The sequence below is a fragment of the Bos indicus genome, chromosome 20 (assembly GCF_029378745.1).
Source record: "Bos indicus isolate NIAB-ARS_2022 breed Sahiwal x Tharparkar chromosome 20, NIAB-ARS_B.indTharparkar_mat_pri_1.0, whole genome shotgun sequence".
In the NCBI taxonomy this organism is placed as follows: Eukaryota; Metazoa; Chordata; class Mammalia; order Artiodactyla; family Bovidae; genus Bos; species Bos indicus.
The window spans coordinates 37138304-37157568 of record NC_091779.1 but is presented as its reverse complement, the minus strand read 5'-3'; the positions used below and the strand labels follow the sequence as shown (position 1 = coordinate 37157568).

The window sequence follows — 19265 nt, the reverse complement described above, 5'->3', positions numbered from 1 at the left end:
CTAATGCTTGGGATTTCTGCCTCTTTACCAAAATTATGACAACTTTAGACCTGATTATCTCATACTTTTTATCCTAAATCATTAAAAAAAGCAAACCCTTCAGTAGTGTCTTTCTCCTAGTTTGCTGTTACTCTCTCCAAATATTAATAAAATAAGTTCTTCCTCTAAGGTCAACTGTGACCACAAAACTTTTCCTCATCAGTGCCCCTACATTCGCTTTGAATTTTGGTTCCTAGCACACAATTTTTATCTTTACCCCTCTTCTGCATCAGGTTAGGTAACCTTGCAGCTGCCTCTGGAAGGAACATTTCATGTCCTGGTCTCATAGTTGAACCCCACATTTTTCTAGCTTCTCTTCACATTCATTGCCTCCCTTTGTTTCTACGGCCCAAGTGTTAACTTTTTTCAGGGATATGTCATCAGCATTTCATACTCTTTGGATGTATTTTCTATCAGTGGTGGTTTCAAATTAAGAAGTTGGCTTGCATTTAGAAACCATTTGCACCAAAAAAATACGTCTTCAAACCATATTAACTACAGGATTCCAAGAGAGGCAGAGTGACAGCCTGCACTGCTCAACTTTTACTTTTTTTTTCTTTTTCTTCTTTTTACCCCTGATTGAAGTAAAAGATCCATTTATGGTTCAGTTCAGTTCAGTTCAGTCGCTCAGTCATGTCCGACTCTCTGTGACCCTGTGAACTGCAGAACACAAGGCCTCCCTGTCCATCACCAAACCCATGTCCATTGAGTTGGTGATGCCATTCAACCATCTCATCCTCTGTTATCCCCTTCTCCTCCTGCCCTCAATCTTTCCCAACGTCAGGGTCTTTTCAAATGAGTCAGCTCTTTGCATGAGGTGGCCAAAGGACTGGAGTTTCAGCTTTAGCATCATTCCCTCCAAAGAAATCCCAGGGCTGATCTCCTTCAGAATGGACTGGTTGGATCTCCTTGCAGTCCAAGGGACTCTCAAGAGTCTTCTCCAACACCACAGTTCAAAAGCATCCATTCTTTGGCTCTCAGCTTTCTTTATAGTCCCAACTCTCACATCCATACATGACTACTGGAAAAACCATAGCTTTTACTAGACAGGCCTTTGTTGGCAAAGTAATGTCAGTGCTTTTTAGTATGCTGTCTAGGTTGGTCATAACTTTCCTTCCAAGGAGTAAGTGTCTTTTAATTTCATGGCTGCAATCACCATCTGCAGTGATTTTGGAGCCCAAGAAAATATAGTCAGCCACTGTTTGCACTGTTTCCCCATCTATTTGCCATGAAGTGATGGGACTGGATGCCATGATCCTAGTTTTCTGAATGTTGAGCTTTAAGCCAACTTTTTCATTCTCCTCTTTGACTTTCATCAAGAGGCTCTTTAGTTCTTTTTCACTTTCTGCCATACAGGTGGTGTCATCTGCATATCTGAGGTTATTGATACTTCTCCTGGCAATCTTGATTCCAGCTTGTGCTTCCTCCAGCCCAGCGTTTCTCATGATGTATTCTGCATATAAGTTAAATAAGCAGGGTGACTGTATACAGCCTTGATGTACCCCTTTTCCTATTTGGAACCAGTCTATTGTTCCATGTCCAGTTCTAACTGTTGCTTCCTGACCTGCATATAGGTTTCTCAAGAGGCAGGTCAGGTGGTCTGGTATTCCCATCTCTTGAAGAATTTTCCGCAGTTTATTGTCATCCACAGTCAAGGCTTTGGCGTAGTCAATAAAGCAGAAATAGATGTTTTTCTGGAACTCGCTTGCTTTTTCGATGATCCAGCAGATGTTGGCAATTTGATCTCTGGTTCCTCTGCCTTGCCTAAAACCAGCTTGAACATCTGGAAGTTCACAGTTCACTTATTGCTGAAGCCTGGCTTGGAGAATTTTGAGCATTAGTTTACTAGCGTGTGAGATGAGTGCAATTGTGTGGTAGTTTGAGCATTCTTTGGCATTGCCTTTCTTTGGAATTGGAATGAAAACTGACCTTTTCCAGTCCTTTGGCCACTGCTGAGTTTTCCAAATTTGCTGACATATTAAATGCAGCACCTTCACAGCATCAGTTTTTATGGTACTCCTCTGTAATATTGGTAGGTTACTGGAGCTACATTTTGCCTACCTAAAATGTTTTTTATGACATAAAATTTGGAGGTTTATGTGAGTTTCCTGGTTTGTTTCTACATGTAACCGGCTTCCATTCTCTGAAACTCCAATCCTAAAGAGTCCATTGATTGAGGTTGTTTATTTTAATCTCAGGATTGTTTCTTCATTTTAAAAAAACATACATAACACAGTGTTAGTTATTAAATTAGTGACTTTTGGGGACTTTTAATCATTTGATAACTTCTCATTTTAGTAATCCAGTAAGTGTCCTAGTGTGAGTGATTTATACTAGGAATTCAAGATTGCTAAAATGTAGCACACCTAGAAGTAAATTTATTCTTTAGCTTTAATAGAGCCAGAAAATAAAGATGCACTATATCCAATGGAATATCCATCTACAGAAGTGTGGTACCTCACCAAATTAACTACCTGGCACTATCCCTCAAGCCAGTAACTTAAAATTTTGTGGTGGTTCAAATAACCTAATTTAAAGCATAAAGTAGTTGGCATGAGAGAAAAGAGGTGAGAAAGATGATCATAAAGGATCTGCAGTCTCAGGGTTTTAAGAATAAATAACTCAACAAACAACAATAGTCTGTAAAATCATCAACATATTAAGATGTAGCCAGTGAAACATTGTTTTTGCATTATTTAAAGGATGGTTTTCTAATTCAGGTAAACGATCATAACCAAATATGTTCTAGTGATCATTTACAGTACTCACTGTTTATTCATTTCTGTTGAAACTGAGTCAGTTATCCAGTTTTCAGTGTGTTAAAGATTCTGACATAGTAATGTCAAGCATTTTATTGCTTACCCTACATAATCAAGGGGCCTTGCTGAGTCCATTTATAAAGTATTTGATGAAAACGAAGAAATACAGAAAATACATAAATCTGTGAAATAGATATATCTGTTCAAAATGAGGAGGTCCACTTTTGGAGGACAGTACATTGAGAGACATTAACCATTGCTGGACTTTCTTCTTTTAGTTGGATGATCTTTAGAAATGAAACACGAAGTCTTTAAATTGTGTTGCTGTAACTTTCAGCTTTATGCAGAAGTTAAAATGATGTACAGAATAGTAGAGGTCTTAAATCTGATAGTATTATTTTTAATTTAAGGAATTAGAAATGGTAAACTACAATGATAATCTTTGTTACCTGCTTTATCAGATATAAGGTATAAATTTTCCATGTTTGGCTATTGTGATTTTTTTTTTTTTTTAAAAGAAAAAATGAAGAGAGCAAAGTCCCTGTTCTTGGGATATAATGAACCATTGTAAAGAGAGAGCAAGTACCCATATATATCTTAACCCTTGATTATTTATTGTATATTTATCTGAAGAATAATTCTATGATATTTTATCAAGTCAGCATATCTTTATGAATGGAAATTTTAATCTTAAGTAGAACATAACAGGCAAATCTGCTTCTTCAGAAAATCTCATAGTGAAAAAAAAAAAAAAGAAAATCTCATGGTGAACTAAAAGCTAGATACTTTTTGGATTATCCATATTTATAAATCCCCAAAAGTTATAATGTTTCATGTAATACAAAAAGAAAGAATTTCCATCTTTAAAAAATTTGGAGCTATCTTCATTTGTATAAAATACAGCAATTCTGAAACTATACAGGTGGTACATCTGTAAGTGAACATAAGAAATTGTGAACCACAGAGTCAGAAATCACTTAACTGACCATTTCATATACATACTTAATATTATAGATGTAGAAAGGGGAAAGTATATACTAGAAGACATGATCCTTCCATCAAAAAACCACATATTTAGTTGGAGGTGTTAAGAGCATTAAGAATTTGTAAATGAGATGAAGAGTATGTTCACCTTGGCACTGAAGATGATCCAAAACTGAAATTGATTTTTTTTTTACCTCTACTAATATTCTAGAAAGTGAACCTCACTGATACAATACAGTTAAATTAAGAAAGAGCAAGGGAATATTACATGATTTGAAAATGACATATATAGATAAAGTTCAACATTAGTATGTCACAATTCTAAGCAATGAAGTCTTTGGGATTTTACTCATCATGAGTTTTATATCTTTGTTGGGTAAATTGTTGTTATTCGTGTATTTGGACGAATAGAGGTTAATCAGTTACCGAAATAACTCCTTCTTCATGATGAATAAAAGGATTATTTGTCATTTGAGACTGATAGTTTATGTCTTGTCATCTTAAATTATTAGTGTTGTATATTCTTGTGATGTTTAAATTGTCTTAACCAGTACCTATTTATTTTTGGGATGATTTATATTTAATCTTTACATAAGCACTATTATCATTTGAATGTTATGGTCTTAATGTTGATTATAGTTACTAATATTACTGCTGTAAACCACTAAGGTACTCTTCACTCCCAGTTCTTAAAATTTAGGTAAGACATCATTTTTATACTTCCAGTCAAAGATTTACATGGGTAAGTAAAGTAAGTTAAAATTGTCATCTTCAGTAGTCATCAAGGACAAATTATCCTGAGTAAATAACTTTTGCTAGTTCTACTTTATTTTTAAGCTCTCAACAGGATGTTAAGGATTGATTTCTTCTTAGCAGCTATTTGTATGTTTGTGTATATGTGTGTAGGATTAAATAGTAAATATTATGTTAATAGTTCTAATAGTATTCTGTATTCTTTCATGGAAAAATATGAGTTTATTTCATAACAGATTTGAATTTACCCTTTTCAGTTGACATTTATATTTTAAAATGCTTTTTTCTATTTATCTTGCCTTTCATGTTCCTGTTATCTTCAGTTAAACACATATTTTGGTTTAGCTGTTTGAGGAAATTTTCTGTAATAGTAAAGGTATTACTGTGCCTCTCATAGACAAAGATAGGTAAAAGCATATGAAATCTTGTCCCAGACACCATACACAACCACCAGGATCATATAGAAGAAAATGAGGTGACAGGTATCCTCTCCAACTCTTAACATTTATATTGAGGGATGTAATCACTTTCAAACTAACTGCTCCAGAACTCTAAAACAAATTTGAGTGCTACCAAGAATGTGAGGTATACACCCTACTACAGATACACCTGAAAATGCAAGTGGGTCTCAGTCAATGCAGAGAAACGAAGGCACTAATTATATCAAAAATTGATAATATAACTACCCTCTATTGCTATGATAGCAAGAATCTGTTTTTAAAGTTGTTTATGCCGATAATATGTATAAAAACTGCATTATCAGTTTAGGGTTAAGACTAATTATAAATATGAATGTGTTTTGTTAAAATACAAATATAACTTAGAAAACTTACATAATATTTCATTTTGTGTTTTAACAGTTAAAATTTCCCTTTTATCTTCAGATTTATGTTTTTTCTTACCTTTTATTAATAGGTAGTATAGATCAATCAGTGTTAAAAGAATTACCCCCTGAACTCCTGGCAGAAATTGAATCCACCATGCCACTTTGTGAACGTGTGAAAATGAATAAACGCAAGCGTAGCACAGTTAATGAAAAACCAAAATATGCTGAAATCAGTTCAGATGAAGATAATGATAGTGATGAAACTTTTGAATGTAAGTATCACATGAGTTTATTATTACTTTAGAATTAAAAAGCAGATTGATGTATTTGTTTCATTTATAATTTTTTGGGTTAGCAAGAGAATAGTGATCTTAATAAATAGTATAGCAAGTTTTTACTTTATACTTAAAATATGTGTGAAAGATGAGATCAGTTGGCACCAAGAAAAGAATTTTTTAATGAGTTATAATAAGTGTCAGGTAACACAGGTATGTTTCTATATGCATTTAGCAAACATTTATTGAGCTCCCACTATATCTTAGGCAGTGAGAATAAAAATATAGCAAGTATGTGACCCCACCTTTGAAGAATCTTCAGTCTAATGGGGGAAATATGTAAACAGTTAAAGTACAGTGAGGCGTACAGCAATGATAATAGTAAATCCAGGGTGCTGTGGGAGCACATTGGATTAATTGGATTGGCATCAAAATTATACTGGGGTTCAGAGAGCACTTACTGGAAGAGGTGACACTAGAGTTGAGTCTTGAAGGACACGTAGGAGATAGCCAGATGAAGAAATATTTTAAACCATACTATCACTAAATTATGAATGGATTAGCCACATTGCCAATTATCTGTGTGGTTTGGACCTGGCTTCTCCTTTTTGCCCAGCTGTGTCCTGGAATTCCTCCCTTGTTTCACTGTTTTCCAGAGCTGGCTTCTTCACTACACAGCTACCTCTCTACAACACTGTGATCACCTGTCTTTGCACTAGACTTGCTATTCCTCGCCTGTCTTCCTACTGGTCCACTGAAAAAGTTCTTCTCTTTTATCCCTATCTTCCTTCTACTGGAGCAAGAGAATTGAGCCTAGCCAAGAGGGGTCAGCAACCTTGTTTGACTTAAACGGCATTCAGTGGAAACAGACTATGGGAGATCTTCACTTGTGTGCCAACTGACTTAGTCATTATGACCAAAAGAAGTGGGAAGACCACCAGTGTGTTCTACCTTTTCCACCTAGTATCTGTAGATTGAGGTGTGACAAGCAAGGGCAGGAAGGACAGATGCATGCTGCCATTTTTAAATGTATTATTGTTGATGGAAGCCCTTCACCTCCAAAGTTTTTGATCAATGTTCATTTACTCTGATCTTCTCAATATTGTGAGCTCTTGAGCTATGAACAGTAGACTATGAATACTGAACAACTCTGAATACAGTTTTAAAATTGAAATAAAATGCAGCAAAATTAATCTGACATTTAATTATATGTATAATTGTTATTGTATTATAATGAGATGTATTTATATGCAGTATATTTCAATGGCTAAAGGTAATACGTTTTTATTATAATTAAATATTTTGTTTATATGGGAACATATGGTCTGGAAAGGGAGAGGAGAAAGGAGATCTGGTGGCCCAGAAACTCACTGCCCTTAATATACATACCTCTGCTTCACTTTCCCTCTCTTCCCCTAATACCCCATCTATTTCTAAAGGGAGTAACTAAGGAGTTCCTTAATTGCAGACTGGTTTCAAGTCACACTTCAACTCCAGTTAATTGAGAGTGGCTGCCTGCATTGCTAAGCTGGTGAGAATTCTGAAGCTACCTCACAGTCAAGTAAAAAGGGTAGCATAATCAGAAAAGCCCATCAAATGGAAAATAGAGGACAGAGCCTCACATGCCTCATGTTTGTTGTCATTGCAGCCTCTGTTCTCTTCTTTGCTTTCTGTGATGAGAGATGTTGTCTCATGGGAGCACATAATTTCATCTTAAAAGCCATGGATCTCATATATATGTCTGAGGATATTGAACCTAATATTAGTTAGGGAACCTGAGCTTCAACTTCTGCTTGGGAAAAGGGGAGTGTCTCTGGGTTTTTCAGGAGATCTTAGAATAGCTTCCTGGTTTTTTGGGTTTATTTCTATACAAGTAACTAGAAAAGTTGACTCTGTGGCCACTGATTTGAGTGATGAAAGAATTCCAATTCGTAGCTGTCATAAACAGTCAAATTGTCATCATTATACCATAGCAAAAAATTAGTGAAACGGAGTACAGTACAAAATGTGAAACTATTATGAGAACTTAAGTGGCAACCATTATGCTGTTTTGAGGGAGAGAGATGTTTATGAAACAAAATTTTATTGCAGTTCAATCAAATTGGTTTCCTAAAAATCTAAAACTAAGAAAATAATTTTGTTGAAAGATAGGGGGAACTATTAAGGGTTAACTTTAAAAGTTGGGCCACACAGATATGGATAGTCATGTACAATTATAAAGTCAACTTGGTTGCGGGGGAAGAAGGAGGGGAGATTTAAGATGTTAAAGGGGCACATAGGTGAAATTTAGAAAGGGAGCATGGAAAACGCCCAAGTCGTATTTTACACACCCTATTGAGTTATGCTGGGTTCTTCCCCTACTTTTTCCAAGATAACAAATGATATAAGAATGGACAGATTAATCATAATAAATTGGGGTCTTGATAGAACCTTGTTTCTATATACACTGTTTCATAGAAGTTGAATTTTTCCCCTTAATTTGCCATTCTTTTTTTTTTTTTTCCAACTTTCTTAGTTTAATGGATGTGAAACAGAAATTTCCAAGACCTATAAAAATTACCACCAATACAGCATATTATTGTTGTTGTTTAGTTAGTCATGTCCAACTCTTTGTGACCCCATGGAATGCTGCATACCAGGCTTCCCTGTCCTTCAGCATATTATATCTACTTGCTAACTATAAAGTTTTTCAAGCATTTCCTACTCATAGAATTGAAGGCTTGAAATAGATTTCTTATGAAATTATATAAAAACTCATAAGTCATATTTGAGATCAAAGAATACTACTTTCTGAATGAACTCACTTGTTAATTATCATTCTTCAAAGTAAGTATTTCAGTACTTTTTGAAAAAATATTTAATGAATGCTATATATAAGCAAAAGGCTTCCCAGGTGGCACTAGTGGTAAAGAACTCTCCTGCCAGTACAGGAGATATAAGAGACACGGGTTCGATCCCTGGGTCGGGAGCATCCCCTGGAGAAGAGCATAGCAGCCCACTCTGGTATTCTGGCCTGGAGAATCCCATGGACAGAGGAGCCTGGTGGGCTATAATCCATGGGGTCACAGAGTCGGACACTACTTGAAGTAACTGAGCACGCATAGACATTGCTTATCCACACATAAGACATTGGCACAAGTGTAGATTGAGTACATGAACCAAAGATTGGCATCCTTAAATATAAGCCAAGTAGAGGACTAGGGACTCAAGCAACAGTTTCTTGTGAAGAACTTGGGTATTGGTCATAGTTAGGATTTAAAATAGAAGCAAGTCACAAGATAAGCAAAGGAGTCAGGTTCAGGACTACAGACTAGAAAGTAATTCACTGTCAGCAACAAGTGGTCACTTCAACAACCAGTGTATGATCACAGGATGTAGAACACATCAGTTCTCTATCCTGGTTTTAACTTGATATTGTTATATCCTAGAACAGATGTGCTGAATATTTTTCACTTGTATTCCTTCCGAGTCTCGCTGGACAGACATTTTTAATCAGTCTTTCTTGCTGAAATATGGTGCTTTGTCTCAGGGCTCAGAATTATTCTCAACATTCTGCTCTGGGCAGCTACTACTGGTTGATCAGAGTTGATGTGTCAGATGAAATCTGTTTGCCAGTTCTGCCTAGAGGCTCCTGTCAGTACTGGTGATTTTAGCAGAATGCTTATACCTCTGGAAGGATGGGGAAGGGATTGAAGGTAACATACATAAATATGCTTATCTAGCATGCATAAACTTAAAAGCTGTCTTTTTGGGTTTAAGCAAGTATATTGTTGGAGAACTGAATTCAGTGTGTGGGTATTTACAACTATATAGGTTTATTGTGTCTTTGTATTGGTAGCTCGTGATGTTAGGTTATCAACTCTGTTGAATTTATAGCTATGTTGTGGGCTTAACTTGGCTGTTAATTGATAGTATACATGGTTACCCACAGTCTGTAACGGTTTCTCAAAAGTTTACTTTTCCTCCAAACCCCACTTCCCACCAGCAATCCAAATGTTTTAAAGTGTTTCTGGTTTTTATCAAATTCTAGATAAAGTTTGTTTTACATGCCTTAATTAATCCTGAGTTTTAGATATTATTGACTCACCAAATATCTCTTTAAAATGAACAGTGTGATTTAATTTCCACAATATTCCTATCTATATTCATTAGCAAACCAAGTTCATGTAAAATTTTCTAAATCTAGATAAATGCTAAAATAAGTGATACCATTTCTGTACCATAATTTATATTTCTGGTTAATCAGAATGACTCAGAATTTCCTAGTCTCACACAAATGAAGATTCTACCTCCCCATCCCGCCGCCGCCCCCCCCCCCCCCCCCCCCGCCCCATGTGGTTCATTTTTAAAGTACAAGTTTTAATAGTCTTTTAAGTGAGGTAAATTATTTGTCATGGGGATTTGCTTCTAGCCTCTAGGAAACGACATAAAAAAGATGATGATAAAGCTTGGGAATATGAAGAGCGTGACAGAAGAAGCTCTGGGGATCATAGGAGAAGTGGCCACTCTCATGAAGGAAGAAGAAGTTCAGGTGGTGGTCGTTATCGAAACCGAAGCCCATCAGATTCTGACATGGAAGATTATTCTCCTCCTCCCAGCCTTAGTGAGGGTAATTCATCAGTGTCAATGGATTTCTTACTTAAGCTGATGTTAAATTTAAGGTTTTAACTTCGAAGAATTTTTATACCTTTTTATGAGCTAATTAACAACTCCTAATTTTTAATGAAGACAAAATTTGTGTATTAGCAGTGATTATTGTTCAAGTTTTTAATTAATGTTCAGGAAGAAAGTAGACATAGAAGTATTTTAGGTTGTTATTACTGCATTTCAGTATTTCTTTTTGTTCATTTAGTCGCTAGAAAAATGAAGAAAAAAGAAAAACAGAAGAAGCGGAAAGCTTATGAACCAAAACTAACACCCGAAGGTAACATTTTAGTTTATCTTTATTCATAGTCATCAATTTCAGTTTTCTACTTGGAGTGTGGATGATTAAGTTTTGGATTTTTTTCTTCCTTTGCAGAAATGATGGATTCTTCAACTTTTAAGAGATTCACAGCCTCAATAGAGAATATTTTGGATAACTTAGAAGATATGGATTTTACTGCATTTGGTAAAATCATTTAAAATATATTTATTTACCTCTAAATATAAACTCAATTTAAAATGTATTTACTTACCTGTGTGTTAAGATTTCTGCCAGTTATTCTAGTAGATTCAGAGGGATGATATGTGCTCTTAAGAAGTTGAAACCTAGTGTGGCATCAAATCTAGTCTGTGTTATCAAGTAACTGAAAATGTTGGTATAAAATTCAAGTGTTAAATTAGTTTAGTACTGATAGTGTTTTAAGAGTCCTGAGAGTACAGCTACCATAGTAGATTAGGGAAGCCTTTATGCAGATGAAACTTGAGTAGGTCCTAGAGAAGAAGGGTACTAATATGAGCAAAGATGCAGAAATGAGAACCTACCTAATTTATTCTAAAAGACAGTATTTATTGAATAATTACTGGTTGTCAGTAGTATGTTAAGTGCTAGAGATGCAAACATAAATACCCCAGCCCCAGGCTTTACGTATGTATTACATACATATTCCGTATCCAGTGTGGGAAACAAAATTGTAAAGCAATTAGAATACAATAGGGTTAATGTAATGTTGTGTTAAATTTATAATAATATATATGGGTCATACCTACAGATGTAAAAATGTTAGGTTTATTTTTTTAAAAAGCTGCTTACATTGTTTAGAGCTGCTCTCAACAATTTTATTCCACTTTCAGTAGATACAAACACTAGTGCCTAATTTATACAAAAGCTAGATGGAGTACAGTAATTCTAGTATGAGTACATCTGTTTAAAAATGCATTAAAAGGTATATTACCTTTATTTTAAAAGTATTTGTGACAGTTACTTGTGTAAGTATCATTAATTCTTTCCCTGATTACTTAGAATATCCACTTCATCATTTCCAAAACTTTAGAATTGTGTGCTGGAAAACTGTCTTCCATGTCATTTAAGATACCAACAAGAAGTCATATGGCATTCTCAAATTAAAATAATTTGAGTAGTTACTTACAAAGAGACCAAGATTACAAAGATAGGGGCAGAATAGAGCGGAAACCCAAAGTTAACAGACTTGGAACTGTTACCACCCCTGTACCCAAAGGAGCAAGGGTAAACAGAAGTCAATAGAACTCAGTCAATAAATAGGAAAAGAAAAAGTTTTAGAATAGGTTGCCCTGTAAAAACAAGTGTTCTTTTGGTCAGAGGACATGAGCAGCTTGAGGAGACCTTGCAAGGAAGGAGTCAGGAATAGAAATACCCTGACCTCACTCTCCTTCTCTTTGATCTTCTGACAGGGCATCCCACTGGCTGAACCCAAACAGAAGCCAGAGGGCATGGGAGACTGTTGATGTAGTCCATACAGGTCAGCCTGCTGGGGCAGAAAGTTTGCTTGAGAAGGGTCATAAAGTAGTAAAGATAAGATATCTATCTCCTCTTCCCATCTTAGTCAGAAGTCTAATTGTAATCTTTGTCCTCTTTTATTCAGGGTTTGCTTGAGGTTTATGGAGGCCTCCTAGGATATTATTTTTGTTTGTTTACATCTGTTTGTATATATGCAGAAATTTTATTAACTAAAGCTAACTATTTTGAGCTATTTATTTTACCTAAACTATGTATGTTTGAATTGGTTTTTCAGGTGATGATGATGAAATTCCTCAGGAACTGCTCTTAGGAAAACATCAGCTTAATGAACTTGGCAGTGAATCTGCTAAAATTAAAGCAATGGGTATAATGGATAAGGTATCTCACTAAAGTAAAATTTATAAATTTACTTACTATTTCATGTTTGAAATTAAAGTTTTAAAGGTAAATTGCAAAGTTTATATAAAGTAAGTAATGATGAAAAGACAATTCATTGTTTCTTTCTGAGAATCTGACAGAATTATTTCTTTAAAAAATGACAAGGCTTGAATCAAAGGCATATTCTGCAAATTATTCTAAAGAAAAATCATATTTTTGCATTCAAAGTGACACAGTCCTAGATTTTTTTGTCACTGTTTATTTTTTCATTGTCTCAAATATTTAAAGTATTTAAATACAGAAATACACTAAATTTTTCTTTAACATTTCCTTTAGTCATTTACATTGATTGAAAGAGTTAAGCCATGGTTTTAACACAGTAATTGTTGGGGGGTTTTTTTTGGTTTATTTTATTAAAATATAGTTGATTTACAATGTTGTGTTACTTTCTGCTGTACAACAGAGTGATTCAGTTACACATCTGTAAACATTCTTTTCCATTATGGTTTATCACAGGATATTGAAAATGGTTCCTGGTGCTATACCTTGTTCTTTATACGTCCTATATTAATAGCTTGCAACTGACAATCCCAAACTCCCAATCCTTCCCTCCCCTACCACCTCTCCCCCGTGGCAACCACAAATCTATTCTCTGTGTCTGTTAACACATTAATTGTTAATAAGTACAGAATCTCATTGTTGCAGGCTTCATAATAACTTCTATGGATTGTCTTTCCTGTGAGCTGTCTGTTGCCAAGTAGTCTCATTGCACTAATGGAATAACAGAAATTTTTTTCCTTAATAATACTTCACACAATAGTGACAACATCAAGATTGGCTTCCCATGATCTTTATGATCCAGCAGTCACCTCCTAAACTACTGCATGATTACTATGCAAATACAGTTTCAAAAAAATCCTCTTCCCTCCTTATCAGGCTCCTCTTTTACAAAATTTTGTACTCTTAGTCTGTAATGTATAGATAATGATTTGTTCTTCAAGCATAGTAAAAGATTTAATGAAAGATTATATTTATCTGAAGAATTTGTTTTGTCAAAAATTAAACTTACTTAGTTTTAAAGTAGACTGGGAAATATTTTTATATTCTTTACAAAGTTAAAATATCAGTTATTCATTTTGTATTCATTTATATTAGTTTCAGGAGTTCAGTGTAACAAATCAATATTTGTGTGTATTGGAAAAGGATACAAAGTAAATCTAGTTAACATCATGGCCACACACAGTTACAGTTGCATTATTTTTTTTTATTATGAGAATAATAAGAATTAAGAGTTCTATTCTCTTGACAACTTGCAGATATAAATCATAGTATTGTTACCTATATTCATCATGCCTTGCATTACATTCCCAGGACTGACTTATAACTGGAAATTTGTACCTTTTAACCACCTTCATCTACTTCACCCACCCCCACTTCGCACCTTTAGCAACCACCAATCTGTTCTTTGTATTTATAAATTCTTTTTTTCTTAAGATTCCACATACAGGTGAGATCATATGGCATTTTTTTCCCTCTGTCTGACTTATTTCTGTTAGAATCATGCCATCAAGGTCCATGCATATTGTTGCAGATGACAAGATTTCATTCTTTTCATGGCTAAATATACACACACACACACATACCACATTTTCTTTATCCATTCATCTATGAATGGACACGGTTGCTTCCATGTCTTGACTATTATAAATAATGCTACAGTAAAAATGGGAATGCATATATTTTACGAAGTTAGTGCTTTTGTTTTCTTCAGATACGTACCTAGAGGTGGAATCACTTGATTATGACAGATTGGTTTTTTACTTTTTTAAGGACCCTCTATACTGGTTTTCCATAGTGGCAGCACCAATTCACATTCCCACTGAGAGTGCCAAAAGTTTTATGAGTTAGGATTTTAAAGCTATACAGACATTTCACATGATTACCCAAGAATTAATGTACTATTGGTTCACATTGATATTACTATGTGCAGTGAGGAATATATTGATTTCTTTTGTATATACAAATATGGCATCAGTTTTCCGAAATGCCAATGCCCCCTTTAGGTTTTATGTCATAAGTCCTATAGTGTTTCTATTTCAAAATATGTAGTGTTTCTGTTTCAAAAAAGTGCATTTACTGAGTATTTTCAAAGCATGGATAATTTACCAAAAGTTTCAGTAGTTTAATCTGTTGTGAAATTATCTAAAGCAATATATTTGGGGGAAATTTTTTCTATACACCAGTATAGAAATAATGAAAATATACCTGATGTCACTTTGATCCTCCCATATTACTTTTCTGACTGATTCCATTGAGAGTCCTAGCTACCTGATAGGGATCTAAAAGGAGACTTAGTCAAAGGAATGGGTAATGGTTGCTTCCTGGTAGAACCTCTACAATGACTACTAATTTTTTAAATACAGAAAACATTATTTGTAAGAAATTAAATAGGTGTTTTTAAAAATAAAAAATCAACAAAGGAAATATTTAGGGAGAGTGTGTGGGTGCCTCTGCGATCATATGCATGTTCAGTGTCACTTTCACAGAGCAGAGGGCCAGAACAAATGCAGTCTTAACTAGCTATATGGTGAGATTTGCCTTAGAAACATACATATGTGCCCATTCCGTTTGCTGTTCTTTCAAAAATAAGTAATTAATTCTCTACATAATTCAGATCTGAGTGGAGGAGCTAAGTGAGAAAATTTTATTTTTCCACTCTGTGAGCGAATGTTAATGCTGTATAATCCATAAGCTAAGGGGAATAATTGTACAGAATATTTCTTGAGTAATTTATTATGTTTACCAATGATTGATAAAAGAATTTTTGCTTCTGTTCAGCTTTCCACTGACAAAACTGTGAAAGTCCTAAATATCTTGGAAAAGAATATTCAAGATGGGTCAAAGCTCTCCACTTTGTTAAATCATGTAAGTTTAAAATCTGTATTGTTAATTTTACTCTATTAAATTATACAGTTTTTCATAAGGAACTTTGATTTATAGGGAAAATTCCAAATTTTATTAATTTGAACTTGTTGCCACTATTTACTAGTTCACATTTAGCCTTGCAGTTAGAATTTAATAGAACATTAAAATTAATGTTACACATTATCAGTTGACAGCTTTGATATAAATAAATATGATGACAGATGTAAATTCATTCAGTTCAAAGGATCATTCTTTAATCTTACATTATGCTCTTCCTTTTGTAAGTGGATGAGTCTTTAAAATGTCTTTTCATTTATAAAATGTTGGTAGGAAGTAATTATTTTTCTTGACCTTCCCTTGAGAACTAAATAGTTGGAAACCATATGGTGATTTCTTAATGTATTCTAAAATATTGATCCTTATGTGTTATTTTTATATCTAGCTCAAATGTTTGTTGGAGGGATGTTTCTTCAATTAATTCATGTAACCTGCTTAACAGTGTCTGGTACATTGTAAGTTCTCAATAAATGTTAACTGCAGCTGTCATTACATTTTAGTGTGCTTTATCAAAAGCGGTAGCAACATGGTATAATAATGGTTTATATAAACCAGGGTCTGCGTTTCTAACCTTTATAGCAGACTTTCAAAACCGTATGTGCATTTGAATTGATCCTGGTGTCTCTTTAACAATTAATAAATTCAAACACTAATGCTTATAGGAATTTAATGTAAAAGATAAGAATTTGGGAATATTTTGAGTGAATGAAATTTATTTTTAAATGACTGATAATAAAAATAGTATATTATAGAAAATTTTTGAAACAGAAAAAGGTCCAATTTTCATCCAACGAGAAGCACTGGTAGCAAGTATTATTGATTGATAGATAATACTTCCATTCTCATATATACATACATAGTATATATGTTTAGCACATGAACTGGATTATATCTCAGAAAGGAAGTGTTCTTGATGTTTTCAAAAGGCACAGGAGTGCTAAGTGATTTACATGGAATTTAGAAAAGTAATCTCAGTTGGTATTTCTGTGGTTTATTAAATATATCCGTGTTTTTCCAATGCCCTTTTAAAATAATTCTTGAATCATATAAACCTAAGGGATTAGAGAAACTATAGTGACAGTATATTGGTTGGCCAAAAAGTTTGTTCGGGTTTTCCCATACGATATTACAAAAACCCAAACAAACCTTTGGGCCAACCCAATACTACATCTTTAGTCTTAAAAGGGGGGTGTGTGTGTGTGTGTGTGTGTGTATGTGTGTGTGTGTTTAATATTTTAGCAAGAAACTGTGGTAAATAGCAAGAATCTAGAGTTCAAAGTTCTGGAGAACTCGCTGAGTCGCTTTTAATGAAATTATTTTTATTCCTGAAAACCTTAGCACTTTTTAGTGTGTTGCTTTTAAGCCTTAATGTTTGACATGAGTGATGAACCTCCGTAACTGACTATTCCAAATAAAAGTTTCAATATCAAAGAAAAGTTATTTTGTGTTACTTTTTTAGTGGATGTATAAGTAGTAAAATGAAAGAAAGCTAGAGATGGAGTTTTTTGGCCTTAGTATAAAAGCCCTGCTCTGCTTTACATATATTATGCTTTTAGCATGCATATGAAAATATTCCTAGAATATAAAGTCGATATCTTATAACTAAGGATGTGATAGAAGGATTTTCACTTTAAAAGTAAGATTAAAGTCACTTTTTCCCAATTGTAATGCATATTGCTGATGTATAAATTAAAATGTAGTCTATCAGTTGTTGAGTTATCTATTTTAGAAAATAAAATATGTTTTTAGTAGTCTGCATAGTCACCACTTTTTAATCTCAGTTTCAAAAATACAGTGTTGTTGAAAAATAGATATTAGAAATGATTGAGTCAGTAACATTTTACTTACTTTTAAAATAAGTCTATCACAGAAGATAAACATAACTAAAACTTTGTTATTAGGATGTCACTTAATGGTGAAATTAGAAAGTAGAGTACATTATGTTTCAAAACATTAACACAAAAATCATACCTAACATAATATAAGTATTTGTACTTCATTCCTGATATTCTTTAAATAGACACACATCAAAACTCTTACCAAGTTTTCCACCGTGCGTGCTCAGTCACTCAGTTATGTCCGACTCTGCAACCCCATGGCATTTTCCAGGCAAGAATATTGAAGTGGGTTGCCATTTCCTACTCTAGGGAATCTTCCCGACACAGAGTTTTACAGGGAAGGTCAAATATATTATAATATTTAAAAAATATTTTAACCTATAAATGTGTTTATTTCAGTTTCATTAACAGTGTGTTGTTTTACAGAATAATGATACTGAAGAAGAAGAAAGGTTATGGAGAGACCTTATTATGGAGAGAGTGACAAAATCAGCAGATGCCTGTCTTACAACTATAAACATCATGACATCCCCTAACATGCCAAAAGCTGTATATATTGAGGATGTAATCGAAAGAGTTATACAGTACACTAAATTTCATTTGCAGAATACACTTTATCCTCAGTATGATCCTGTTTACAGATTAGATCCTCATGGAGGTTGGTTTGCCCTTTTATACTGATAATTTTTTAGTTTAATATCAAAATTACCTGTAATATAATTTTGCCATGTTGGATGGGTCAGAATGCAGTGACTTCAAATGGCACCAAAATTACTAGATTATAAAATTGTAATAAACACTGCCCTTCATTTGACTGGAATATAGAAATTTTTCAGTCTGGTACTTGTTCAGTTATAATTTCTTTAGCAACTGTTTACATATAATAACAAGTAATTTTACTTATCTGGCAATCTTAGATAATGTTAATATTCACTTCTGGTTCTATTTAGCACTTCACCCTAATTTTGCCTAAAATATTATCTACAAAATGGGTTGATTAAAAATGTATATTCTTAGCAGTTATCCTTCAATAAAAAATAAATTAATTAAAAAATGTATATTCTTTCTCTTACTGATAATCTTTACAAATGAGTCAAGTATATTAACATGTTTACATTTGAAGAGAGGAGGGCAAACTTGAATCATGAATATCCTAAATTAATTATCTGTAGTTTAATTATTGCAAGTTGATTTAAGGGGAATATCATCTTACTATCCTGCTCCAGTCAATGGAAAAAAAAAATGAAATAAATTTATACTTAAGATACAAGAATTTAATAGCCATTGAAAATCTGTTCTAACAGTGTTGACTTTCTGAGTATTCCGTAGAGAATAATTTTCTCTTCAATAAATAAATAGCTTTGTTTGCCAAGTTATATTTTTATATAGGGAAGAAAAAAAAGATGTGTTCTTTTAATTCAGGAAGCAGTTTCATTGCTATAACAGATTATTAAAAGTTGACATAAGCCTTGTTTTGATTTTTTTTTCATTTTAGGAGGCTTACTAAGTTCAAAGGCAAAACGGGCTAAATGTTCTACCCATAAGCAGAGAGTAATAGTAATGCTTTATAATAAAGTTTGTGACATTGTTAGCAGCTTATCAGAACTACTAGAAATACAACTTCTAACAGACACAACAATCCTTCAGGTAAGTTTTTTTCAATCATTTTCCATATTTCTAGATCAAATAATTTAAGGATAAAGGACCTAATTGGGTTCAGTTTAACCTTGAGCACTCAATAATAATACCAGCACTACATTAATTTTTTTCATTCTGAGTATATTATATCTAAATGGAAGAAGTAAAAGTGTAGGGAAGTTTTAAAAAGAACCACTTGGGGCAGAAGAAAGGTAAATGTAGTGTAAATTCTAAAATCTAAATTATTTGAAAGTTATTATTTCCTTTAAAATATGTTAGGATATTTCTTCCAGAATAGTGAATTATGTTTTGTTTTTTTGCATTCCTGTGATATTTATCAGTCTAAAAGTTGGTAATTAGAGGAATGGCATC

General features: G+C 33.6%; 1 protein-coding gene across 3 annotated transcripts in view; it reads left to right on the top strand.

Annotated features, from left to right (window-relative positions):
- NIPBL (NIPBL cohesin loading factor) overlaps positions 1 to 19265 on the top strand; it is a 204324-nt gene that overhangs the window by 130848 nt on the left and 54211 nt on the right. For all 3 annotated transcript variants that reach the window (XM_070774754.1, XM_070774752.1, XM_070774753.1), the window contains 8 exons: positions 5451 to 5633; positions 10048 to 10245; positions 10489 to 10560; positions 10657 to 10746; positions 12332 to 12435; positions 15274 to 15360; positions 17682 to 17913; positions 18751 to 18902. In XM_070774754.1, the coding sequence (XP_070630855.1) occupies positions 5451 to 5633; positions 10048 to 10245; positions 10489 to 10560; positions 10657 to 10746; positions 12332 to 12435; positions 15274 to 15360; positions 17682 to 17913; positions 18751 to 18902 (1118 nt within the window). The remainder of the gene's footprint in view (positions 1 to 5450; positions 5634 to 10047; positions 10246 to 10488; positions 10561 to 10656; positions 10747 to 12331; positions 12436 to 15273; positions 15361 to 17681; positions 17914 to 18750; positions 18903 to 19265) is intronic.